The 25,645-nt window shown below is 47.5% G+C and overlaps 1 protein-coding gene across 1 annotated transcript in view; it reads left to right on the top strand.

The window, feature by feature from the left end:
- The window catches only part of LOC144681901 (uncharacterized), a 304,508-nt gene that overhangs the window by 153,535 nt on the left and 125,328 nt on the right, over window positions 1-25,645 (top strand). The window contains exons 15-20 of the mRNA XM_078544030.1: window positions 14,456-14,744; window positions 16,499-16,610; window positions 20,031-20,112; window positions 20,881-20,959; window positions 22,652-22,669; window positions 24,253-24,328. Coding sequence (XP_078400156.1) covers window positions 14,456-14,744; window positions 16,499-16,610; window positions 20,031-20,112; window positions 20,881-20,959; window positions 22,652-22,669; window positions 24,253-24,328 — 656 coding nt within the window. The remainder of the gene's footprint in view (window positions 1-14,455; window positions 14,745-16,498; window positions 16,611-20,030; window positions 20,113-20,880; window positions 20,960-22,651; window positions 22,670-24,252; window positions 24,329-25,645) is intronic.

The following is a 25,645-nucleotide window of genomic DNA, read 5'->3' as shown; positions in this document are numbered from 1 at the left end:
AGAGTGTGTGTATGTCTGAGAGTGTGTGTGTCTGAGAGTGTGTGTGTGTCTGAGAGTATGTGTGTGTTGTCTGAGAGTGTGCGTGTGTCTGTCTGTCTGAGTGTGCGTGTGTATGCATCTGAGTGTGCGTGTGTGTGCCTGAGAGAGTGCGTGTGTGTGCCTGAGAGAGTGTGTGTGTCTGAGAGTGTGTTGTCTGAGTGTGTGTGTATGTCTGAGAGTGTGTGTGTCTGAGAGTGTGTGTGTATGTCTGAGAGTGTGTGTGTTATCTGAAAGTGTGTGTGTCTGTCTGAGAGAGTGTGTGTTTGAGAGGGTGTGTGTCTGTCTGAGAGTGTGTGTCTGTCTGAGTGTGTGTGCGTGTGTCTGAGTGTGTGTGTTTGTGTGTCTGAGGGCGTGTTTGTGTGTGCCTGAGAGCATGTGTCTGAGTTTGCATGTGTCAGTCTGAGAATGCATGTTCGTGTTTCAGAATGTGTGAGAGTCTGAGAAAGTGTGTGTGTGTGTGTGTGTGAGTCTGAGAAAATGTGTGTGTGTGAGTCTGTGAAAGTGTGTGTGCGCATCTGAGAATGTGTCTGTGTGCCTGAAAGTGTGTGTATGTGTTTCTGAATGTGCGTGTGTGTGTGTGTGTGTGTGTGTGTGTATGTGTCTGAGTGTGTGTGTATGTGTCTGAGAGTGTGTGTGACTGAGAGTATGTGTTTGTCCTGAGTGTGTGTGCATGTGTCTGACAGTGTGTGTGTGCGTGTGTCTGAGACCATGTGTGTGCGTGTGTCTGGGAGCGTGTGTGTGTGTCTGGGAGCGTGTGTGTGTCTGAGAGAGTGCGTGTGTGTCTGACAGTGTTCGTGTGTCTGAGATTGTGTGTCAGAGTGTGTGTGTGCATCTGAGAGTGTGTGTGTCTGTCTGAGAGTGTGTGTGTATGCATGTTTCTGAGTGTGTGTGTATGTGTGTGAGTGTGTCGTCTGAGAGTGTGTGTGTGTGTGTCTGAGAGTGTGTATGTGTGTCTGAGAGTGTGTGTGTCTGAGAGTGTGTGTGTGTCTGAGATTGTGTGTGTGTGTGTCAGAGTGTGTGTGTCTGAGATTGTGTGTGTGTGTGTCTGAGAGTGTTTGTGTATGTGTGTGTCTGAGTGTGTGTGTGCATCTGAGAGTGTGTGTGTATGTGTCTGAGATTGTGTGTGTATGTGTCTGAGATTGTGTGTGTGTTTCTGGGTGTGTCTGTGTGCCTGAGAGCTTGTGTCTGAGTGTGCATGTGTGAGTCTGAGAATGCGTGTGCATGTTTGAGAATGTGTGAGAATGCGTGTGTGTGTGTCTGAGAAAGTGTGTGTGTGTGACAGTCTGATAAAGTGTGTGTATGTGAGAGTCTGAGAAAGTGTGCGTGTGTGAGAGTCTGAGAAAGTGTGTGTGTGAGAGTCTGAGAAAGTGTATGTGTGTGAGAGTCTGAGAACGTGCGTGTGTGTGTGAATCTAAGAAAGTGTGTGTGTGTGAGTCTGAGAAAGTATGTGCGTGTGTGAGCCTGAGAAAGTGTGTGTGCGCGTCTGAGAATGTGTCTGTGTGCCTGAGAGTGTGTGTATGTGTTTCTGAAAGTGTGTGTGTCTGAGTGTGTGTGTATGTGTCTGAGAGTGTGTGTGTGTGTGTGTCTGAGGTCTGAGAGTATGAATTTGTCTGAGTGTGTGTGTCTGAGAGTATGTGTTTGTCTGAGTGTGTGTGCATGTGTCTGACAGAGTGTGTGTGTGCATGTGTCTGACAGAGTGTGTGTGTGTGTTGTCTGAGAGTGTGTGTGTGTGTTGTCTGAGAGTATGTGTGTGTCTGTCTGAGTGTGTGTGTGTGTATGCATCTGAGTGTGTGTGTGTGCATCTGAGAGAGTGCGTGTGTGTGCCTGAGAGAGTGTGTGTGTGTGTGTCTGAGAGTGTGTTGTCTCAGAGTGTGTGTATATGTCTGAGAGTGTGTGTGTGTCTGAGATTGTGTGTGTATGTGTGTGTCAGAGTGTGTGTGTCTGAGCTTGTGTGTGTGTGTGTGTCTGTCTGAGTGTGTGTATACATCTGAGTGTGTGTGTGTGCATCTGAGAGAATGCGTGTGTGTGCCTGAGAGAGATAGTGTGTGTCTGAGAGTGTGTTGTCTGAGAGTTTGTGTGTATGTCTGAGAGTGTGTGTGTGTTGTCTTAGAGAGTGTGTGTGTCTGAGAGTGTGTGTGTGTCTGTCTGAGTGTGTGTGTATGTGTCTGTCTGAGTGTGTGTGTGCGTCTGAGAGAGTGCTTGTGTGCGTCTGAGAGAGTGCGTGTGTGCGTCTGAGAGAGTGCGTGTGTGCCTGAGAGTGTGTGTGTGTGTGTCTGAGAGTGTGTGTGTGTCTGAGAGTGTGTGTGTCTGAGTGTGTGGTTGTGTGTATCTGAGAGTGTGTTTGTGTCTGTGTGCATGAGTGTTTGTCTGAGAGTGTGTGTATGTGTCTGAGACTGTGTCTGTGTATGTCTGAGCGTGTGTCTGAGCGAGAGTATGTGTGTCTGAGTGCGTGTGTGTGTGTGTGAGAGTGAGAGCACGCGAGGGGGTCTGTGTGAGTGAGAGAGAGAGAGGGTGTGTGTGTGAAAGGGAGAGAGGGCATATGTTTGAAAGAGATGGCATGTGTTTGTGAGATAGACAGGGCGTGTGTGTGAGAGAGAGAGCGCGAGGGTGTGTGTGTGAGAGAGAGAGAGGGCACGTGCATGAGAGAGAGAGGGCATGTGCATGAGAGAGAGAGGGCACGTGCATGACAGAGGGCACGTGCATGAGAGAGAGAGAGGGCACGTGCGTGAGAGAGAGAGGGTGCGCGCGAGGGACTGGGTGTGTGTGAGATGAGATAGGGGGTGTGCATGTGAGGGAGAGAGAGGGAGAGAGTGAGTGTGCATGTGAGAGAGAGAGATGGTGTGCGTGTGAGAGAGAGAGAGAGAGAGGGTGTGCGTGTGAGGGAGAGAGGGGTGAGCGCGTGTGAGGGAGAGGGTGTGTGGGAGAGGGAGAGGGTGTGCGTGTGAGGGAGAGGGTGTGCGTGTGAGATGATAGAGGGGGTGTGCGTGTGAGATGAGAGAGAGAGGGTGTACGTGAGAGAGAGAGAGAGGGGGTGCGTAAGAGTGAGAGGGTGTGCGTGAGAGAGAGAGGGGGCATGTGTGTGAGAGAGAGAGAAGGCGTGTGAGAGAGAGAAAGAGAGACGGCGCTTGTGTGAGAGAGAAAGAGCGCGCATGGGTGAGAGAGAGGGCAGGTGCATGAGAGAGAGATAGGGCGTGTGCGTCTGAGGGAGAGGGTGTGCGTGTGAGATGAGAGGGGATGAGCGTGTGAGGAAGACAGTTGAAGAGAGAGGGTGTGCATGAGAGAGAGAGGGTGCATGTGAGAGAGAGGGTGTGCATGAGAGAGAGGGTGCACATGCGAGAGAGAGAGGGTGCGCGTGTGAGGGCGAGAGAGAGGTTGCGTATGTGTGAGGGAGAGAGCGTGCATTTGAGGGGTGTGCTTGTGAAGGAGAGAGAGAGTGTGCGTGTGAGAGAGTGAGTGGGTGTGCGTGTGAGAGAGAGAGTGGGTGTGCGTGTGAGAGAGAGAGTGGGTGTGCGTGTGAGAGAGAGAGTGGGTGTGCGTGTGAGAGAGAGTGGGTGAGCGTGTGTGAGAGAGCGAGAGTGGGCGTGCGTGCGGGAGAGAGAGTGGGCGTGCGTGTGAGAGAGAGAGTGGGCGTGCATGTGTGAGAGAGAGTGATGGTGTGCGTGTGAGAGAGAGAGATGGTGTGCATGTGAGAGAGAGATGGTGTGCGTGTGAGAGAGAGAGTGCGTGCCCGCGTGAGATAGAGTGGGTGTGCGTGTGAGCGAGAGAGTGGGCGTGCGTGTGAGAGAGAGAGTGGGCGTGCGCGTGAGAGAGAGGGAGGGCGCGGGTGTGTGAGAGAGAGGGAGGGCGCGGGTGTGTGAGAGAGAGAGTGTGTGAGGGAGAGAGAGGGGGTGTGCATGTGAGGGAGAGAGGGAGGGAGAGAGAGATGGCGTGCAGGAGAGAGGGAGAGAGAGAGGGCATGAGTGAGAGAGGGAGGGCGTGTGTAGGAGAGAGAGGTTGTGCATGGGATCAAGTGTCTGCATGTGAAAGGGGACTGCGTGAGCATAAGAGCGTGTGGGAGAGAGGGTGCAAGTGTGAGAAAGAGAAAGGGTGCGTGTGTGAGAGAGAGAGAGGTTGCGCCTGTTAGAGAGAGAGAGAGGGTGTGCATGAGAGCGTGAGGGGTTGCATGAGAGAGAGGGTGTTCATGAGAGAGTGTGTGTGTTGTGTGAGAGAGAAAGATAGGGTCTGCGTGTGAGAGAGACGGGGAGACGGTGTGCATGTGAGAGAGAGAGATGTTGCGTGAGGGAGAGAGAGATGGTGTGCGTGTGAGGGAGAGGGCGTGCGTGTGAGGGAGTGGGTGTGCATGTGAGGGAGAGAAAGAGGGTTTACGTGAGGGATAGCGAGAGGGTGTGTGTGTGAGAAAGAGGGTGTGCATGTGAGAGAGAGGGGGTGTGCTTGAGAGAGAGGATGTTCCTGAGAGAGAGAGTGTGTGTATGTGAGAGAGAGAGAGCGCGGGTGTGCATTTGAGGGAGAGGGTCTGCCTGTGAGGGAGAGAGATGGGGTGTGCATGTGAGGGTGAGAGAGGGAGGGAGAGAGAGAGAGAGTGGGTGCGTGTGTGAAAGAGAGAGAGAGGGTGCGTGAGTGAGAGAGAGAGAGGGTGCGCGTGTGAGGGAGGTGTGTGCGTGTCTGAGAGAGAGAAAGGGTGCGTGTGTGTGAGGGAGAGAGGGTGCATGCGTGAGAGAGAGGGAGTGCATATGAGAGAGAGAGAGGGTGCGTGTGTGAGAGAGAGAGGTTGCGCGTGTTAGAGAGAGAGGGTGCACTTGTGAGAGAGAGAGAGGGTGCGTGTGTGAGAGAGAGGGTGTTCATAAGAGACAAGGTGTGTGCGTGTGAGAGAGAGAGATAGGGTCTGCGTGTGAGAGAGGGGGAGACGGTGTGCATGTGAGAGAGAGATGTTGCGTGAGGGAGAGAGAGATGGTGTGCGTGTCAGGGAGTGTAAGAGGATGTGCGTGTGAGGGAGAGGGTGTGTGTGTGAGGGAGAGGATGTGCGTGTGAGGGAGAGGGTGTGCGTGTGAGGGAGAGGTTGTGCGTGTGAGGGAGACGTTGTGCGTATGAGGGAGCAGATGTGCATGTGAGGGAGAGAGAGGGTTTGCGTGAGGGATAGAGAGAGGGTGTGCGTGTGTGAGAGAGAGAGAGATGGTGTGCGTGTGTGAGAGAGAGAAGGTGCGTGTGTGAGAGAGAGAGGATGCGTGTATGAGAGAGAGAGGATGCGTGTGTGAGAAAGCGAGGGTGCGTGTGTGAGAGAGGGAGAGCGTGCGTGTGTGAGAGGGAGAAGGTGCGCGTGTGAGAGAGGGAGAGGGTGCATGTGTGAGAGAGGGAGAAGGTGCGTGTGTGTGAGAGAGAGAGAGTGCATGTGTGAGAGAGTGGGAGAGGGTGTGCATGAGAGCGTGAGGGGGTGCATAAGAGAGAGGGTGTTCATGAAAGAGAGAGTGCGTGCTTGTGAAAGAGAGAGAGGGTCTGCGTGTGAGAGAGAGGGATAGACGTTGTGCATGTGAGAGAGGGAGAGAGGATGTGCGCATCAGGGAGTGAGAGAGGATGTGTGTGTGAGGGAGAGAGAGAGAGTGTGCGTGTGAGGGAGAGGGTGCGTGTGAGAGAGAGGGTGCGTGTGAGAGAGAGCGGCTGTGCCTGTGAGGGAAAGGGTGTCCATGTGAGGGAGAGAGAGGGTTTGCGTGAGGGATAGAGAGAGGGTGTGCGTGTGAGAGAGAGAGAGGATGCATGTGAGAGGATGCATGAGAGAGAGAGGGTGCGTGAGAGATATAGGGTCCAGGAGAGAGAGAAGGTGTGCATGAGAGAGAGAGGCTGTGCGTGAGAGAGATAGTGTGCGTCAGAGAGAGAGATAGTGTGCGGGAGATAGAGAGAGGGTGTGCGTGTGAGGGAGGGATAGAGGGTGTGCGTGTGAGGGAGAGAGAGGGTGTGTGTGTGAGGGAGAGAGAGGGTGTGCGTGTGAGGAAGAGTGAGAGTGTGTGCGTGAGGGAGGGAGAGAGGGTGTGCATGAGAGAGAGAGAATGTGTGTGCGTGTGAGAGAGAGAGGGTGTGCGTGTGAGAGAGCGTGTTCATGAGAAAGAGAGTGTGTGCATGTGAGAGAGAGAGCGAGGGTGTGCGTGTGAGGGAGCGGGTGTGCGTGTGATGGAGAGGGTGTGCCCGTGAGGGAGAGAGAGAGAGGGTGTGCGTATGAGGGAGAGAGATGGAGGGGGAGAGAGAGAGTGGGTGTGTGTGTGAGAGAGAGAGATTGTGTGTGTGTGAGAGAGAGAGGGAGAGGGTGCGTGTGTGAGAGAGGCAGAGGGTGCGTGTGTGTGAGAGAGAGGGTGCGTGTGTGAGAGAGAGAGACAGGGTGCGTGTGTGTGAGAGAGAGGGTGCATGTGTGAGAGAGTGAGAGAAGGTGTACGTGAGAGCGTAAGGGGGTGCATGAGAGAGGGTGTTTATGAAAGAGAGAGTGCGTGCTTATGAGAGAGAGGGGTAGACGGTGTGCATGTGAGGGAGAGAGAGAGGATGTGCGCATCAGGGAGTGAGAGAGGATGTGCGTGTGAGGGAGAGAGGGGGTGCATGTGAGGGAGAGGCTGCATATGAGAGAGAGGCTGCGTGTGAGAGAGATGGTGTGTGTGTGTGAGGGAGAGGTTGTGCGTGTGAGGGAGTGGGTGTGCATGTGAGGGAGAGAGGGTTTGCGTGAGGGATAGGGAGAGGGTGTGCGTGTGTGAGAGACAGAGGGTGTACGTGTGTGAGAGAGAGAGGGTTCGCGTGAGGGAGAGAGAGAGGGCGCGTGTGAGGGAGAGAGAGAGGGTGAGTGTGTGTGTGAGAGAGAGAGGGTGCGTGTGTGAGAGAGAGGGTGCGTGTGTGAGGGTGAAGGGGTGCGTGAGAAATAGGGTGTTCATGAGAGAGAGTGTGTGGATGTGAGAGAGAGAGATAGGGTCTGCGCGTGAGAGAGAGGGGAGACTGTGTGCATTTGATAGAGAGAGATGTTGCTTGAGGGAGAGAGAGATCGTGTGCGTGTGAGGGAGAGGTTGTGCGTGTGAGGGAGAGGATGTGCATGTGAGGGGGAGAGAGAAGGGTTGCGTGAGGGACAGAGAGAGGGTGTGCGTTTGGAGAGAGAGAGACAGAGTGTGCGTGTGTGAGAGGGAGAGGGTGTGCGTGTGTGTGAGCGAGAGAGGGTGCGTGTGTGAGAGAGTGGGAGAGGGTGTACGTGAGAGCATGAGGGGGTGAATGAGAGAGAGGGTGTTCATGAAAGAGAGAGTGCGTGCTTGTGAGAGAGAGAGATAGGGTCTGCGTGTGAGAGAGAGGGGTAGACGGTGTGCATGTGAGAGAGAGAGATTTTGTGTGAGTGAGAGAGCGATGGTGTGCGCGTCGGGGAGTGAGAGAGGATGTGTGTGCGAGGGAGAGAGAGAGAGGGTGTGCATGTGAGGGATAGGGTGCATGTGAAGTAGAGGCTGTGTGTGTGAGGGAGAGGCTGCGTGTGTGAGGGGGAGGCTGCACGTGTGAGGGAGAGGCTGCGTGTGTGAGGGAGAGGCTGCGCGTGTGAGGGAGAGGCTGCGCATGTGAGGGAGAGGGTGCGCGTGTGAGGGAGAGGGTGCGCGTGTGAGGGAGAGGGTGCGCGTGTGAGGGAGAGGGTGTGCATGTGAGGGAGAGAGGGTTTGCATGAGGGATAGAGAGAGGGTGTTCATATGGAGAGAGACGGACAGAGTGTGCGTGTGAGAGATAGAGGGTGAGCGTGTGAGAGAGAGAGGATGTGCGTGAGAGAGAGAGGATGCGTGTGAAAGAGAGGGTGCATGAGAAAGAGGGGGTGTGTGAGAGAGAGAAGGTGTGCATGAGAGAGAGAGGCTGTGCGTGAGAGAGAGAGAGATAGTGTGCATGAGATAGAGAGAGGGTGCGCGTGTGAGGGAGAGAGAGGGTGCACGTGTGAGGGAGAGAGAGGGTGCGCGTGTCAGGGAAACAGAGAGGGTGTGCGAGTGAGGGAGAGAGAGGGTGTGCATGAGAGAGAGAAGTGTGTGTGGGTGTGAGGGAGAGAGAGGGTGTGTGTGAGAGGGAGGGTGTGCGCGTGAGGAAGAGTGAGAGGGTGTGCTTGAGGGATGGAGAGAAGGTGTGCGTGAGAGAGAGAGAGTGTGTGTGCGTGTGAGAGTGAGAGGGTGTGCGTGTGAGAGAGAGCGAGGGTGTGCATGTGAGGGTGAGAGAGGGAGAGAGAGTGGGTGTGCATGTGAGAGAGAGAGGGTGCACGTGTGAGGGAGAGAGTGGGTGCGTGTGTGAGGGCGAGAGAGAGGGTGTGTGTGTGTGAGAGGGTGCGTGTGTGAGGGAGAGGGCGTGCATTTGAGGAATAGTGTGCGCATGTGAAAGAGAGGGTGTGCATGTGAGGGAGAGAGAGAGATATGTGCTTGTGGAGAGAGAGAGAAAGGGTGGGTGTGAGAGAGAGGAAGAGGGTGCGTGTTTGAGAGAGGGAGAGGGTGCATGTGTGAGAGAGGGAGAAGGTGCGTGTGTGAGAGAGGGAGAAGGTGCATGTGAGAGCAAGGGAGAGGGTGTGTGTGAGGGCATGAGGGGGTGCGTGAGAGAGAGGGTGTTCATGAGAGAGTGTGTGTGTGCGTGTGAGAGAGAGAGATAGGGTCTGCGTGTGAGAGAGGGAGGAGACAGTGTGCATTTGAGAGAGATGTTGCGTGAGGGAGAGAGAGATGGTGCCCGTCTGAGGGAGTGAGAGAGGGTGTGCGTGTGAGGGAGAGGGTGTGCGTGTGAGGGACAGGGTGTGCATGTGAGGGGGAGAGAGAAAGGTTGCGTGAAGGATAGAGAGAGGGTGTGCGTGTAGAGAGAGAGAAACAGAGTGTGCGTGTAAGAGAGGGAGAGGGTGTGCGTCTGAGAGAAAGAGAGAGGATGCATGTGAAAGAGAGGGTGTGTGGGAGAGAGAGGGAGCATGAGAGAGAGAGGGTGTGCATGAGAGAGAGAGGGTGTGCATGAGATTGAGAGAGGGTGCACGAGAGGGAGGGAGGGTGCACGTGTGAGGGAGAGAAGAGGGTGCGCGTGTGAGGGAGAGAGAGGGTGTGCTTGTGAGGGAGAGAGAGAGGATCCGCGTGTGAGGGAGAGAGAGAGGGTGTACATGTGAGAGAGAGGGTGCGTGAGAGAAAGGGTGTGTGTGAGAGAGAGGGTGTTCATGAGAGAGTGAGTGTGTGCATGTGAGAGAGAGAGAGAGTGAGGGTGTGCGTGAGAGAGAGAGATAGTGTACATGAGATAGAGAGAGGGTGCGTGTGAGGGAGAGAGGGAGGGTGCACGTGTGAGGGAAAGAGAGGGTGTGCGTCTGAGGGAAAGCGAGGGTGTGCATGTGATGGAGAGAGAGAGAGAGGATGTGCGCGAGAGAGAGGGTGTGCTTATGATGGAGAGAGGGAAGGTGTGCGTGTGTGGGAGAGAGAGGGGGGCGTGCATGTGAGGGAGCGAGAGAGGGTGTGCATGTGAGAAAGAGAGAGAGTGCGGTTGTGAGCGAGAGAGAGAGGGTGTGTGTGTGTGAGAGAGAGGGTGCACATGAGAAAGAGAGGCTGCGTGTGAGAGGGTGTGTATGCATGAGGGAGAGAGAGGGTGTGCTCGAGAGAGAGAGAGGGTGTGCTTGTGATGGAGAGAGCGAAGGTGTGTGTGTGTGTGGGGGAGAGAGAGAGGGGGTGTGCATGTGAGGGAGCAAGAGAGGGTGTGTGTGTGAGGGAGAGGTTGTGCTTGTGAGGGAGAGAGAGAAGGCACGTGCATGAGAGGGAGAGTGGGCGTGTGCGTGTGAACGAGAGAGAGAGGGTGTGCTTGTGTGAGAGAGGGCTTGTGCATGTGAGAGAGAGAGGTGAGTGTATGTGTGTGAGAGAGAGAGAGAGAGCGGGTGAGTGTATATGTTTATGAGAGAGAGAGAAAGCGAGTGAATGTATGTGTGTTCGAATGAGACAGCGGGTGAGTGTGTGTGTATGTATAATTGAGAGATGGAATGTGTGTGTGTGTATGTGAGAGAGAGAGGGTATGTGTGTGAGAGAGAGAGAGGTTATCTGTGTATGAGAGCAAGAGAGAGAGCAGATGAGTGTGTGTGAGAGTGAGTGTGGAACACTGTGTGTGTGCGTGTGTGTGAGAGGGTGAGCATGTGTGTATGTGAGAGAGAAGGTTAGTGTATATGTGTGTGTGAGACAGAGGGTGAGTGTGTCTGTGAGAGAGGGAGGGTGAATATGTGGGTGTGTGTGAGAGACGGGGCTGAGTGTGTGTGTGAGAGAGAGGGAGAGAGTGTGTGTGTGTGTGTGAGAGCGAGGGCAAGAGTGTGTGTGAGAGAGGGCGAGAGTTTGTGTGTGAGAGAGAGGGAGAGTGTGTGTGTGTGTGAGGGTCAGTTTGTGTGTGTGAGGGTGAGTTTGTGTGTGTGAGGGATGGTGTGTGTATGTGTGAGAGAGAGTGTGTTTTTGTTTGTGAGAGAGAGAGGTGTGTGAGAGGGTGGAAACTGTTTGTCTGGCTCACTCCCAGTCTCAGTGTTTTCATTCACCCATAACCCCATACACCAAAGGGCACTTTCACTCACTCTCACAGTGGTGAGGGTGGGCAATTAAGCACCCTGAGCCTGGGAGTGAGCGGAACACACACATTCTCATCCTTTCACACTCGAATGGCCATATTAACTGTGAGTTTTTTTTTGCTCAACAAGTTATTTCTCTTCATATGTCAGTTTTTTTTTTGAAATTCGTGTTTAATCTCGTGCCAAACTTATCTTCCTGAAATTTGCTCATCGGCACCCGAGTGTGCAAAAAATTGAAATGTGGCCTTCCATGCAAAAAGGTTGGATAAGCCTGTTCTGAATGATAGAGATTATAGGCTTGGGAGATGCTGTCAAAGAACCTTGGCAAGTTGCTGCAGTCCAACTTGTACATGATACACAGTGTAGCCATGCTGTGGGGTAGTTGATGTGAATGCTTAAGGTTTGTTCATCTGCTTTGTTTTGGATAGCGTTGAATTTCTTGAATGTTGTTGGAAGCCGCATTCATCCATGCAAGTAGACAGTATTCCATCAGATTCCTGACTTGTGACTTGTAGATGGTAAAAGGCTTTGGGGAGTTAGGAGTTCACAATTAGTTCACAAAGTACCAACCCTCTGACCTGCTTTTGTATCCACAGTATTTATGTGACTGGTCCAATTAAGATTCTGTTCAATGGTGACTTCCAGGATGTTGATGATAAGGGTTTGCAAGAGTTTATTTGGCAAAGGCTTGAAATTCTGTAGGGATTATTACCACCCACTGCCATATGATTTGATCAGATGATTACATGGAAATTGCATTGGGAAACATGCCATTGTCCCAATCAGTCAGTGTGAATGTTTATTCTTCACATGAGCAGTAGTCCTATATGCCTGCTCTATTTCCATAGCCCAATAGTCCTGCTTTCCTTTTGACTAGAGTCATGCATAGGACAGACTGGAGAAGGCAAGTTTCCTTCTGTCAAGAACATTAGTGAACCAGCTGTATTTTAATGACAATCCAATGGCTTCATGATGACTTTTTTACAGAGCTTCTCAAGTCTTTCCTTGTATTTCCCCATACCAGGCAACGTCCTAGTGAATCTACATTATGTTATCTCCATATTCTCAATATTGTTCCTACCCAAAGTTGCACATGGTACAACTGTAGTCTTTCTAAGGAGGTTGATAAAATGGCTATCAAACACTTCCCATTGTATTCTCACTTACCGCCATTTTAATTGAACTGTTTTCATTTTCAGGCAAACCAGCAATTAGATTTTAATTTTTGTGTGCGACCTGTTTATTTCAATGTGCGGTAATTGCGCTTTCAGAAAGGGGATAACTTATAACTGGCCTGAGGGGTACCTGCATGAATTGCTGCATGGCCTTGTACATGTGCAGCTTAGAGGGAACGTTTGGCAGGAAGACCAATATGTTTTACACTGTAAGACCCAAGTGTGATTTGAACTCCTGATTGGGAAAGTCTTGCACAGTGCCAGACCTGCCAGTGGAAGCCTGGTGCAAGAAGTAATGTGATTAAAAGAGGCCAAGGAGGTCTGTATTTTAAGTATTTTTATGGTTTCCTTGTGAACCTGGATGTTCTCTTTCAGGCCCCACAAGGAAACCTTAGGCCTCCCCTGCCCCAGGTCCATCCACCCCAACTCCTCTTGATACCCTTCCCCACTCCACTGACCTTAGTCTCGAAGACCATTCCTTCACATCGATGGCAATGGTCTTCGGCCACCCAAAATTCTACTCCTGCCCACAGAGCAGGTAAATGTTTCCTGCCACCTTCAGGTACAGATTCAACACTGAACGTGGAAATGAGTTTCTCAACACGTCAGAGGGGCTTCCTGCCCATCGGGTCCCACGTCTGGTCCTGCACATTAATGCTGCACTTGCACCGAGTCACACCTGGGGCTACAAATCAACATTACATCTTTACTATTGTATTCTATACTTGTGATAAGGCCCAGTATTCAATATTTGTTATGGCCTTATCTGCTTGAGGTACTGCTTTAATGTCTCATGTACCTAAACCCCCAAATCCCTCTCCTCTTCCACATTACCCATTCAAAATATTATGATAATTTCTCTAGGGAGCATGACATGGATTTGGACAAAATGAACTTAGAAATTTTATAAATAAAGAAGAGTGATCTCAGCAGCACAGATTCTTGATGATTGGGATTAAGGGGAAGCCGAGAGGTGGGATATGAAATCTTGGTGCTGTAATTTTAGGAATCTTGAGGTATAAAACCCTTTTATCTAAAATATCTAAGTTTGAATTCTTAAGTTCTAACACTGGGGTCTCAGTTGTGCCTGACCTAGCAAGATATGAATAATTAGTATTGATGAATCAAGCAGAATTTATTAAGCAAGATTTTACATATACTTAACAAAAAACAGTGAAGACAACATGAATGGTTCTTATCCCTCAAAGTCCTAAGATTCCTCAAGTGCTGCCAGCATAGGCAATGCCTTTCTTCTGTCTCTGAAGTATCATTATGTTGAACTATGTCTCAGAAGAATCATACCACAGAAGCCATGGTTAAACTGTGCCAATGAAGACTTTGATTTTCCAACTGTTATCCTTACTTCTCAACCCTTATTTGGAAATAGTCCAAATTACCCTTTTTCATTGGTTTAGGGTGAGGGTCATCTGGTGTCACCCAAACTCTGTAATTAGAGTCATGTAGATTGAAGACAATGTCTATCTTTTACTCCCAGGGCCTCTAGGAAATACATTCCATTGTGAACAAATGACACATCCATGAAGATACTGATCAGTTGTAACATCATTTTTTCAATAATACAATCTATCATAAACATTCACATGGATACTGAAGCCATTAAGAACAAATGTTAATAACACTTCCTACCATTATGTCAGAAAAAGAATGTTTCCCTCAAATACAGATGTTCTGCCCTACAGATATGGTTAATCAATTAAACCTAATAATACATAGATTTGTTTAAAGATAGGGTGTCATCCTAAGTTCAAGCTGCTGAGCTCAACCCTTTTAGTTATTTCTTTAAAGCTGATAAAGAAGCTCCCAATTGCATACTGTAATTAAATTAAATGCAATTCCTTGAACCCAGATTTGTCAGTACCTTTTAAAGTAATAAAATCCATTAACACCAGTTCCTTGCAAAGAGCTGCCTTGACTGTAAATTGTCCTGCTAGCAAAAATTCAAAATGAACTGTTTAAAAAGGTGGTTAAGATAAAATCCATAAATGTTACTTTAAACCAACATACAACCCTAAAAATTAGTTAGCAAAATATTACAGTGCCATCTAGTTGCCAGATGAAAAATTCTGCTAAATTCAAATTCTTTTCAAAATTGTGCACTATAACTCATTGTTAGTTAATGATCTGCAGTTCACAATTAAGTTTAATATCCTAGAATATCCATGAGCAAGATTACTTAATACCAACAATATTGGCATGAGCCTTCCTGCATCTCTTCATCTGTAGTTTGCATACTAGTGTAGAAGAGACAGAGATGGGGAAAGCAGAGGAGATGCAGAAAGAGGGAATTGGAATGGAGAGGACAAATAGACAAAACGGGACAGATAGAGAGAGAGAGAAAGGGAAAGATGGATCAGAAGAATGATGGAAGTACATCCTTAATTGATGAGGACTAGTTGTTCTTTGATTTTCACAATATCCTAGCCTTATTCAGGTAGCTTCGGAGAGAATTGATGGTCCTCAGGCGTAATTAAGTATGACCAGTGAACTCCAGCAAAATTTCCACAGGTCAATGGCAAAATTCCTCAGGACTGAGGCTTTGTCCTCCTGTGGTTCATAAACACCGACATAGATCTGTTGGGCCAAATGACCTGTCTCTGTGCTGTAAGGGCTACTTAATATGTTGTAAGAGTTTGAACAATGAGTTAGGCATGTTGCTTGTTCTTGGAAGCTGAATTTTTCCCTTATTTGTCAGTACCTGAGCCTGAAGCTAAACCTGAGCCTGAGCCTGAAGCTAAACCTGAGCCTGAGCCTGAAGCTAAAGCTGAGCCTGAGCCTGAGCCTGAAGCTAAGCCTGAGCCTGAAGCTAAATCTGAGCCTGAGCCTGAAGCTAAACCTGAGCCTGAGCCTGAAGTCAAAGTGGAAGTCGTTGTGGTAACTAAGACTCCTAAAGAAACCACTGATCATCTGCCAGAATCCCCTGCAGACACTGCATCCACAGTCAAGTCTATTGAAATGCCTCACTCGTCTGCCGGTGGCAGCAGGTAAAAAATACTTTCATTTTTGTAAGAACAAAGACTTTCATAAGAGTGTATTAAACCCATTGGTATATTCTTGTGAATTGTCCTGAAGAGTGCAAGACAAAAAACTTTGACAAAAAATGTCACTTTTTCAGCAATGCTCAAGTTCTGCACTACCAAATAACTGCTTTCATAAAAGGTAGATCCTTTGAGTGAATGTATGTGTAGTGGTTTGTAAACCTGTCATATCTAGAGTCACTCCACATCTCTATTGTACCCAATAAAATGCTGAGCTCGCTTCAGCCTACAAAAGTGTTTTCTTTTTACAGCTCTCAGCTTTCACACCACTCTTGTTAAATACACCACTCCAACTTTACAATCCTAATAGCTGTTGCTGCCACTGTTGTACAAAGACCATTGTTACAACTGCCCTCAAATAAAATCAATTCTTAAAACAAGGCTGCATCTGAACAACCCAGGCACTGATTTTCCATCACTAAATCTTCTTCCTAATAACCATTGCACGCATACTTATTTCATCATTGCTCCTCTTCCTGTCAAGCAATGGCACATGCACTCCATAACTATAACCTCTTCATAATAACCAATACATCCAGGTGACATGGGTGAGCATATGGGATTGGGTGTGGGAGGGGGAGTTAAGTTGGAAAAAATTCTGAATTCTGGGAATGTGGTTCCAGTCCGGGTCTTCTGAGTTTTACTGAGGTGGGACATAAGAGTTGGAAATCAGTCTGCTCCTAGGAGGTGGGTTGGCTTTTTAAATATGATAATGAGGCTGTTAGCCTTTAATTTAACCTTTGCAGATGTTACAATGGGAGCTGGATTTCCCATGCCTCGAGAAATCAGCAGCTAAAGCAAGGCAAGGATCACTTTGGGGAGAAGATTGGTCTCTTTTTAGCACTGCTTGTGGGTCAGAAGGAGCAAAAGTGCTTCCCTGTGGTCAGTAAGCTACAGTGCCCTCATACAAAGACCCCAGGGCGCATATTTGGGCAATAATCCGTCCCTTTAGAAAAGTACCAAAGGGTTTCCTCAGAGAGGCGTATATTAGACAATAAACAGAAATTGAGAGTAATTAGCACTTATTGAAAGTGAGGTTGTCGTGCTAAATTTTGAGGTTTTTATGGGTGGATAAGATGAAGCAAGGTGTAGAGTGTTAGGAGAGAATTCGAAGGAAGCAGATGGCTGATAGTTCTAACGCCAGTGGTGAAATAGAGAACAGAAACTCAGAAGAGCATGGAGGGAGATGGAACAGCAGATGGTGGAATTTGAATTCAATAAATATCTGGAATTAAAAGTTTAATGTCTAGCCACGAACAAATGAAAAAAAAACAAACCATAAAGAGATTTCAATATGATGAAAAGGATTTTGAAATTGAAGTATTGGAGGATGGAGATCCAGTGGAAGTTGTTGAGGACGGGCAAGTGAACCTTAATGCAGATAGAAAGAGACAACAACCTGGCAAGGAGAATGTTGGGAGAAGTTGAGGCTTGAGACCGGGTAAGTATGAATGAAGATTTCAGCAGTGGGGCTGAGTTAGGGAAAGAAGTACGATACTGGAAAAGTGGAAATAGGTTTTGGTGATGATCTAGATGGAGGGTTTGAAGTTCAGTTAAGGACCCAACAGGTTTTGCATGTGAAATTTACCTTTTATCCCATTCCTTACAAAAAAAACTCATTGATATACAAAATAAAATTTAGGAATTAAATCAGTTTTGCCCTATTTTGTCTCACACCAATTTTACCAAATGATTTGCAGCGTGCTTGGGTGGCTGAAACAAAGCCTGGGGAAAGTGGTCCCTCAGCCTGTAGGGGGCTCTGTTCCTGAAACTACTCAAGTGGAAGTGGAAGCAGCTCCCCCAGAAAATGAGGTGAGTTCTGATGGCTCTTGACAAACATTATTGCAATTGCTTTAGAACTTGTTGATGAATAATTGTTTGATAATTGTTTTTTGTTTTGAATTTCATGAAGAATCTAATCTTTTGGATGTGTGACATGGTGTTTAATTTGGGCTGTGTCAGATGCTTCTGCTGAAGAAACAGAGAATAGAATGAAAGCCATACCACTGTGTTTTATCTAAACCTGGCCTGTATTTCATCTAATTTTGTTGCAAGTTTGAGCTGGACAAGATGAGAGGTATCTGTGCTGCCTTTACCTGCCCCCACCAAAGCACCCTAAGTCCAGCCTCAGATGAGCATCCCATACTGAAGCAATGTGGCATGACCATTTCCTCCAGCAGCCATCCTTTTATCCTGTAAGCTTGGCAATATAGTGTGAACTACTTTGTATTGAGGATCTGATACCACTTGGAGCTGGTTTGAAACTGAACTCAAACCTGACTGTAGAGGCCGAATTAATCAGTAAAATTCCCAGCTTTGTGAAACCAAGTTGGGAGAAAGTGCCCCAAACGGTTGGATTTTTGTTTCTGGGGTAGTTCGAGGTTGAGGGGGGGGGGGGGGGCGTGGTGTGCAGGTGCTAACTGGAGCCAGGCCTGGTTATCCCAGAAGAAGTTTGGAGGTAGCTACAGAGGCTGCTGGATTGCTGAATGCTGAAACGGGCTGTTTAAAAGGCCCGCTTCATTGCACTGGGACGTCGGCGCAGTTGTAAATAAAAAGCAGTAGAATAAAAAACAGCCCTCAAATCCTCACCCCCTCACTACCAACATACACTCCATGTCCCACCCATGCCACCTCATGCTTCCCACCCAACCCCCATGGCCCCTCATACCCTCCATGCCAACCTATGCTGCCCTGCTTACCCCCATTTCCCCCATACCCCTGTAGCAATCTATGCCCCTCTGCTCGCACCCATGGTCCTTTATTGCCCCAATGCCAACTTAGTGCCAAATCATGCCAACCCATGCCCCCACTCACCACCCTTTGCCTTTAAAACCTCCATCCCAACTCACCCAGTATCTACCATGGGCAGACCGCAACAAACATTTCCTTCAAGTACTTAATCCCTTAAAAATAATTGTATTCATAGCCCCACGTCAAAGACAGTTAATCTCTCTATGATCACTTGGAGCTGTCAATAAAACTGTAAACTTACAAGGCATTGCCCCCCCCCCCCAACCCACCCCGTCCCTACTGTGATAGTGATAGGTTGTGGAAGCAGCCAAGCATACTTAACCCTATAATGATAGCCATCTGGCTTATGTCAACAACTATCTACTGAAATTGCAAGCACTGATTTTTTTCAACTGCAGGCTGTTTGTTTTTCAAAATCTAAAGAGCAGGATATTTAAATGACTTGACAGCTTCACAGTTCACAGACCTTATCCACATTTTACGCAGATTCATTTAAACTCTTACTAATCCCAAAGGGGCACCTAGATCTCTCCCAAAGGGTACCTGGCCTCTCCAAAAGGGCACCTTAACTCTCCAAAGAGCCCCCGTATGTTTAGACCTTTACCTCAAACGTCTAAAGCCCATGAGTCATGTTCTGGAAATCCCAATAATGAAAATTGCTTCCGTTTGTAGGAAACTGCACTTTTGAACGTGCTGCTGCCTCCGTGAACTGCTGATGTGTGAAAAACGTCCTGCCCGCGTTCCTCACTACCCACCCCCCCAAGGAAAATGGTGGGACGGGACTTCCAGATTCTGGGCTCTGGCACCATTATGGCTAAGGCGCAGAGCCTTTCTGACTTTATGAAAAGTCAGTCCTAAGTATCCTCAGTGAATTTTACCTCATCATTAAGGGCTAAATTTGACTCCTCATGTGAAATAACAGTGTTCTGTGTTTTATACCATTCAGTCCCTGTAGTTGCAGTGTGCTCCTTATTTGCTCTGTGAACTGAAACCTCTTGCTCAGATGTGAATGAGGACCTTTGGTATAGTATGTGAATGGATTTCACTGGTTTCCATTTCTGTGTTAGCCTTCACTCCATTTTCCTATGGAATGTGCATAGTTATAAAGCCACATGCAATTGATTAAACAATGTTGACCTATGGGATGAGTTGCAGTAGGTAATGGGATCTCGGTAATAATGGGGAGAATTTTCCCCATGTCGGGCGGGCTGGTTGGGAGCAGGCGCAGACAGGCGCGTAGCCGATCGCCGCCCGTGATTGGCTCCGTGCCATCATTTTACGTACGCTCAGCGCTACCTGTGCGGGCGGGGGGAGGATGGAGAGCCAGGGCATGCGCTCTTGCGTGCATGCGCGCGAAAGAGCTCAGAAATATCCCTGAGGCACTGAGCTGCCTCAGGGAGGTTAAGTTCATATTAAAATCTTTAAATAAGGAAAGATAAAAATTATTTAGACATGTCCCCTCATCAGCTGGGACATGTTTATGAATTGTTCAAAAAATATTTATAGATTTTATTAAACATTCAGGAAACCTCATCCCACCCATGGATGAGGTTTCCTGAAAAACGCAAAGACCGCTTGGGCTCTTTGCCTGCCTGCCAACCTTAAGGTTGGATGGGCAGCCCTGTTAATTATCTGAATTAGTTTCCTAATGGCCTTAACAGGCCTTTGACAGTTTGGCGGGTGTGCAGCCACCTCCAGCGCATGCCCACCAAACGAAAGATCTGAATGACATGCGGTGATGTTGGTACACACACCTGACGTCACCGCGCGTCATTTTACATGTCAGTGTGCCGGGCCCGCTCCCGCACACCGACATGAAAATTCTGGCCAATATTTTTTATTACCTGGCAACAAGCACAAGGTTTATTGGATGTGTTGCTTCACTGTGCAGATCATTGTGCTCAAATCAGTGCTTATCACCCAATTCATTCCCTTCAAAGACCTTAAACCTATGAATCTTCACACCTCCCACAGTGCTCCTTTCCTCTTAAAATCTACAGCTTTTAGAATTCAAACTTGGTGCCACCTGACAACCAAATTGTGATCTTCTGTTCTACTTTCTGACATTTTTCAATGTTGGTGATGTCATCTACAGATCTTGAGCCTGCACTCAGATTTTGCAACCCTTAGAGTAACTTGGACATCAACCAAATATACCCTGACATGAGCTATTGCTTATGTTATTGAGTTCATACTTTTTGAACTTTTTCAGTGAGTTTGTGGTTGGTGCGGGTAATGCATTTGATGCTGAATGCCAATAACTCAGCTCTCAAAATTTACCCAAGTGTTTTGAATTGCAGTGGAATTGGCTATTAATTTACTACGTGATATGGGATAATAATAGGCTTCATATATGCTCATTTTTTCTGCGTTGACAGGGAACCAGAGAACTCATTCTCATTCTTACCATTTGACCCAGCCATGTGATTCCCATTCAGTTCTTTGAAGTCCTGTTCAATTTCTGTCATGTGTCTTTTCAAGGTCCCAGTGGAAAAAAAGGAGCCAGAACAGACTGTGACTGAGGTTAAAGACGAAGTGCCCAAAGGTGTCACTATTATAGAAGGTATTACTGTCCATCTGGAATTAGCCATAGTCCATGAGGGACCATTGGCATCTTCCTCTCTTAAAGAGAAACAAGTGCTTATAGCTTAAGGGGCACCACTCTGCATCAAGAAAGGCTGACCAGGAATCTCTTCCGCTCTTACCGCCTGCCATGGCGATGTTGGAGGGATTAGCAGGTTGATTATCAACCTATTTGACCACGTCATGATGCTCCTTTCATGGCCAACAGGTCCAGGAGTGGGACTTGAACCTGGAGCTTCTGGCTCAGCGGCAGGGGCACTACCTACTGAGCCACTAGACCAAGAAGGTATTACATGGATTGGCAAATACCTATATTTTAAAGTGTGTGAATCATTGTTAAACCCACCAGAAGTCAGATGCAATCCCAAGTTCTACAACCTTAGGTAATATCTGTAACTGTTGTAATAATTTCTGATTCCATCCTATTCATAATATCCCCATGTCTTCAACCATATCTCCATTCCAGGTTAGACCATAGGACTGTGCCTGGGTAAATGTTGATGGGCTAGATGAAGAGGGTGAGAGGAGGTGCATGTGGAGCATAAATATAAGCATGGACTGTTAGGATGAATGGCCTGTTTGTAAGCTGTAAATACTTTGTAATACTAAATTAAAGGGTTGCTCATCATATTATACAGATTGCAGGGCTATGAGAAGATTGGTATAGATTTCAGAGCCATATTGTAGTAAGATACTGGACTGGTCTCCAGTATCTGTATAATGATATTTTGTGTGCTAATTTCCCCAGTTATTCCAGCTGATTCTGCTCCAAATCCTGTAGTGAAGAAAGAGAAGCAGCCAGTGTCTGAGCCATTCGTCAAGAGCAGGTATGAATGTTGGGAAGGAAACAGGTTTATGGAGGTTTATAGAGCCCTGCCCTTGTCACTAGCTTAGAGAGCTAGTTCTCACTCAGTGACCAATAGAGGAACTTTCACCTGCTCATTGATCAGAGATCTTCCCTTTCAGGTGTGGTGACTGGGTTTTTGACTCATATCACCCTCTTACAGACAAAAGCAAAATACTGCGGATGCTGGAAATCTGAAATAAAAACAGAAAATGCTGGAAGGCTCAGCAGGTCTGGCAGCATCTGTGGAGAGAGAAACACAGTTAGCATTTTGAGTCTATAGGACTTCTTCAGAGCTCTGAAGAAGAGTCCAATGGACTCAAAACGTTAACTCTGTTTCTCTCTCCACAGATGCTGCCAGACCTTCTGAGTTTTTCCAGCATTTTCTGTTTTAATACCCTCTTACGGGCACAACTTCTGCCAATTTTATCATGCCTATTTTTGGGAGTAAATGGGGTTCACGAATACAAAATGTAGCAGAACTGATTTCTAGATTTCCACCTCTCTATTTTCTAGTTGGACCTCGGGTAGGTGCTGGACATTACTGTGCAAAGCTGGGGTGAGGGGTGGGAGGGGAGAGGGAAAGGGCTTAGTTAAGTGTGATAGTGCATTGCCCCTTTGCTGACCCATTGGCTCATTGGACATTAAGTCCACTGCACACCCAGGACATCTGTCAAGAAGGGTGGACCTTCAGGTGGTAGGTCCAGAAGCTTTAAAGGTAAACGTATTTAGCAGCCCATTGCAGACATGCTGCAGGACCAAACAATGGAAACGGTGCTAACCTCCCTAACCTCTCAAGCACTGATGCAGCACCATCGAGATTTCATTGATCACCAAACAGGTTGTTTGACTACTCTATCATTTGTCTATCACTAGGTTTCATTTTGCCTTCATTATTGCCTGTCACTTCTCTACATCCTTTGCAAAGGCTGCCGAGGAATTGAGATACCTTGTAAAGGTTGTCCAAGCGATTACAGAACTTTAGTTTCCTCATAATGATTCCGCCCCATTATCACAGTCATTCAAATTTAGCCTATGCATAATTTACCTCTCCCACCATTTGTGTCTTCCCTAAACCAGTCTAATTTCGCAACTGGATGAATAATTATTCTAATCTTTTTTTTATTCATTACTGCATGTGGGTGTCACTGGCAAGGCCAACATTTAGTTCCCATCCCTAATTGCCCTCAAAAAGGTGGTGGTGAGCCACAGTGTATGGAGTTCCAGGAATTTGAACAAGAAACAATGATGCATTTCCAAGTCAGGATGGTTTGTAGCTTAGAGGTGGCGATGTTTCCATGCACCTGTTACCATTGCCCTTCTAGGTAGGAGAGGTCATGGGCTTGGGTACTGCTGAAGAAACCCTTCTTAAGTTTGCAACTGGAGTTATGAATAGTTATTCAAATTATCCTAAACCAATGAACTGAGTGCTGCATTGCACTTGACTTAGTGGGCAGGATTAACACTAATTCTAAACCAGTACAACTGAATTAAATCTATAGACAAAAAGAGGTGCCTCCACACCTCTTCACCATCCTCCACCACCCCACATGCCCACCCCTGGCCCCGCCCCTGCCTGTTACGAATGCTTGTTATAAGCCATTGTGATATATTGTGCTTGTTTGACAATATTAGCAAATATCCACAGAGTTATTCTTTTTCCTTTGGTTTTCAGCAGTCAAGAGGATAAAAGGTAACATTGCTCAATGTGCAGAACTAATCACTTGCTATTTGCTTATTTTATAGCTCATTAGTGCATGTGGCTGATAGTGCTGATAAGTTTGCCAGCTGCAGATGTTGGCCATTAAGCAAACAATGTTAACTCTCAAGGAGAAGCTAGGTGGTTTTCATTCTTCACTTTTCTACCTGGCAGAGTTGAGTCTTCTCAGCCAGTGGTTCTTTGAGCCAGGATTGTAGTGGAGACTAATCGCTGTGGGCTATACCAAATCATTCATGGCAGCCTTCCATTTCTGACACAGTTAGTCAATATTTTAGGAGCAATATCCGCATTCCCATATTTGTGGTTAAAAGTCCTTTGGCTCACTCCTCGGCTCCTCTCCAAGTTTCCATTGTCCTGATGTTACATTGAATTTGGATATTGATGCACATTATGCTGGGAAATCTCAGGAGAGCAGGAGATCCTATCACACTTTGGTACCATACAATATCAAAAATCAGCACTATTTCACAAGTTTCCTCCTCTGCACTTCTAGAGAGCCCCCACCCCTTGTTCTTACTTCACTGATTTTTAATGCTGTTGCTTCATGCTGTGTTAGGAGCTATTGTGAAATCAAGACATCCTACTGCAGTTTGAAATGTTACTCCAGATGGGAACAATAACAGTGATGACGAGGTGGACTGAAAGTGCCACTTGAAAACTAAACAGTGGGGCTGGGGAGGTGAGGGTGAAGGAAAGTACAAGAGTAGTGTTTGGGCAGGTGGAAGTCTTCAGGACTTCCTTCAGGGTGGTACTTAGACAAAGAGAAGAATATAAATAAGTTTCCAGTAAGCACAGGATCAGGTATAGCGTTGGCTGTAATGCCCCACAGCTGCTGACACTCTGGTCCAGAAACTGTGCAGACCAGGATGCCAGTATTGCCACCTGGCTTCAACCTGCAGGTGACCCTGTGGGAGAAACCTAATTAACACGCCACCATGGGTCTATTTCTAGTGCCTGTCTGCCCCATGTTGCCAGGAAATCCTGTGCCTGGCTACTGATTGTGGGTTGGGGGGTTGGGAGGTGCCCAGATGCCTCAGCTTTCTTGGTGTACCAACCTCCTGTGTTATCCCAGATACCTCTGGGTCAAGGAAGTTTTAAATCCCAGTGCAGTCCCCAGCTCTACCACATCAGTGTCATTGGTTTTGTGAGGTAGGGTTTCCACTGGGGGCTTCCAGAATCGGCAGAAACCTGGTGTATCTGACTTAATGCTGCTTCTAGGATGGTCTATCAGACACTGGATGTAAGGAGGTTCAGTGGCATTCACAAGAAATTTGGAGCTTCACTATCCAAGCTCGTTGATGAAGGATTAGCACTTGGACAAATTAATAGAAATCTGGTGGTCTATAGTAATGGGTCCTTTGAATGACATAGAAATGGGGGAAAAATGTAAAATCTGAAACATTACTGGCTAAAGAATTCACAATTAAATACTCTGCTGACTCACTGGAGAACATTGGGAGATCTGTTGGAACAAGATCAGAGTCAATTTATAACTATGTTTTTCAAGATCAAATCAATGCCAATTATCTAACTTATTTTATTATTCTGCTCTTCAGTGTCTTCAGTTGGCTAGTACAAGGTCTTGGGAAAGTTGTGCCACGACCAGTCAACAAATCTGAATTAATAATGGAGGTACGTTCTGAATTAAAACATGAATAAGAGGTGTGTCAGGACGCTGACTCAGAAAAATTTACTTCAATCTTCGGAAATCAGCATTGAGACCAGAACAAAAGAGATGGACAGCATTTTGTCTGGGAGGAATGATTTGGTAAACACAGCTGCAGACCTCATTACAGCCTTGTTTCAAAGATAGACACAATAGCTGAATTTGAGAAGTGAGGTGAGAGTAACTGCCCAAGATGTCACGGCAACATTCAACTGAGGCACACAAGTAACCCTAGTAAAACTAAAATCAATAGGGACCGAGGAAAAGCTCCTAACTGGCTGGAGTAATACCTAGCACACAGCAAGATGGTTGCAATTGTAGGAGACCAGTCATCTCAGCCCCAGGACATCGCTGCAGGAGTTCCTCAGGGTAATGTCCTAGGCCCAAACATTTTCAGCTGCTTCATCAATGATCTTCCCTCCATCATAAGGTCAGCAGTGGGGATGTTTGCTGATGATTACAGTGTTCAATTCCATTAATAATTCCTCAGATATTGAATTATTTCATGCCCACATACAAAAAGACTGGCTTGAGTTGATGGTTAGTAAGCAACATTTGCACCACACAATTGCCAGCGAATGACCATCTCTAATAATGAGCACCTTATCAACTCACCATGACATTCAATGGCATTACCATTGCTGAATCACCCACTATCATCATCCTGCGGGGCGGGTAGGGAGGGTCAACATAACCAGAATCTCAACTGGGCCTGCCACGTAAATGTTGTGATGACTGAAGTTAGAGGCTGGATATTCTGCGGCAAATGATGAACCTCCTGATTCACCAAGATCTCTGCTCCATCATTAAGGCACAAATCCATAGCCTGATGGAATACTCAATGCCTGGATGGTTGCAGCTGCAACACCACTCTGGGAGTTCGATACCATTCAGGCAAAAGCAGTGTGGTTGATCACCATTCCACCACCTTAAACATACATTCAAGGTTAAAAACTTTCCATTCTGGGCTGGAGGAGCAGGAATGCTCTTCTGAACCACACCAATTAAGTTGCAGTCTTCTATACCCCAAAATCCTCATTGCTTTCCTTCCTGCAATAACCTTCCGAAACACCTCTCCAGTGACCCCAAACCACCTCTCCCGTGACCCCAAACCACCTCTCCCATCTGATGGTCTGCTGTCACTTTCACCCATTTCAAACAGCCAGCTAAGCAGCAATATTGAGATGAGGTCCAGGAGGTAAAATAGCCTGGCCCTCAAACTTAGACCAGCAAGTGCATTTTGATCTTGACCTGCTCCTTGGCCACCTTAGACTCATTGGGTG

This window comes from Cetorhinus maximus, chromosome 6 (genome assembly GCF_964194155.1).
Source record: "Cetorhinus maximus chromosome 6, sCetMax3.hap1.1, whole genome shotgun sequence".
NCBI lineage: Eukaryota > Metazoa > Chordata > Chondrichthyes > Lamniformes > Cetorhinidae > Cetorhinus > Cetorhinus maximus.
The sequence above is the reverse complement of the archived record's forward strand: the minus strand, read 5'-3'. Positions and strand labels throughout refer to the sequence as shown.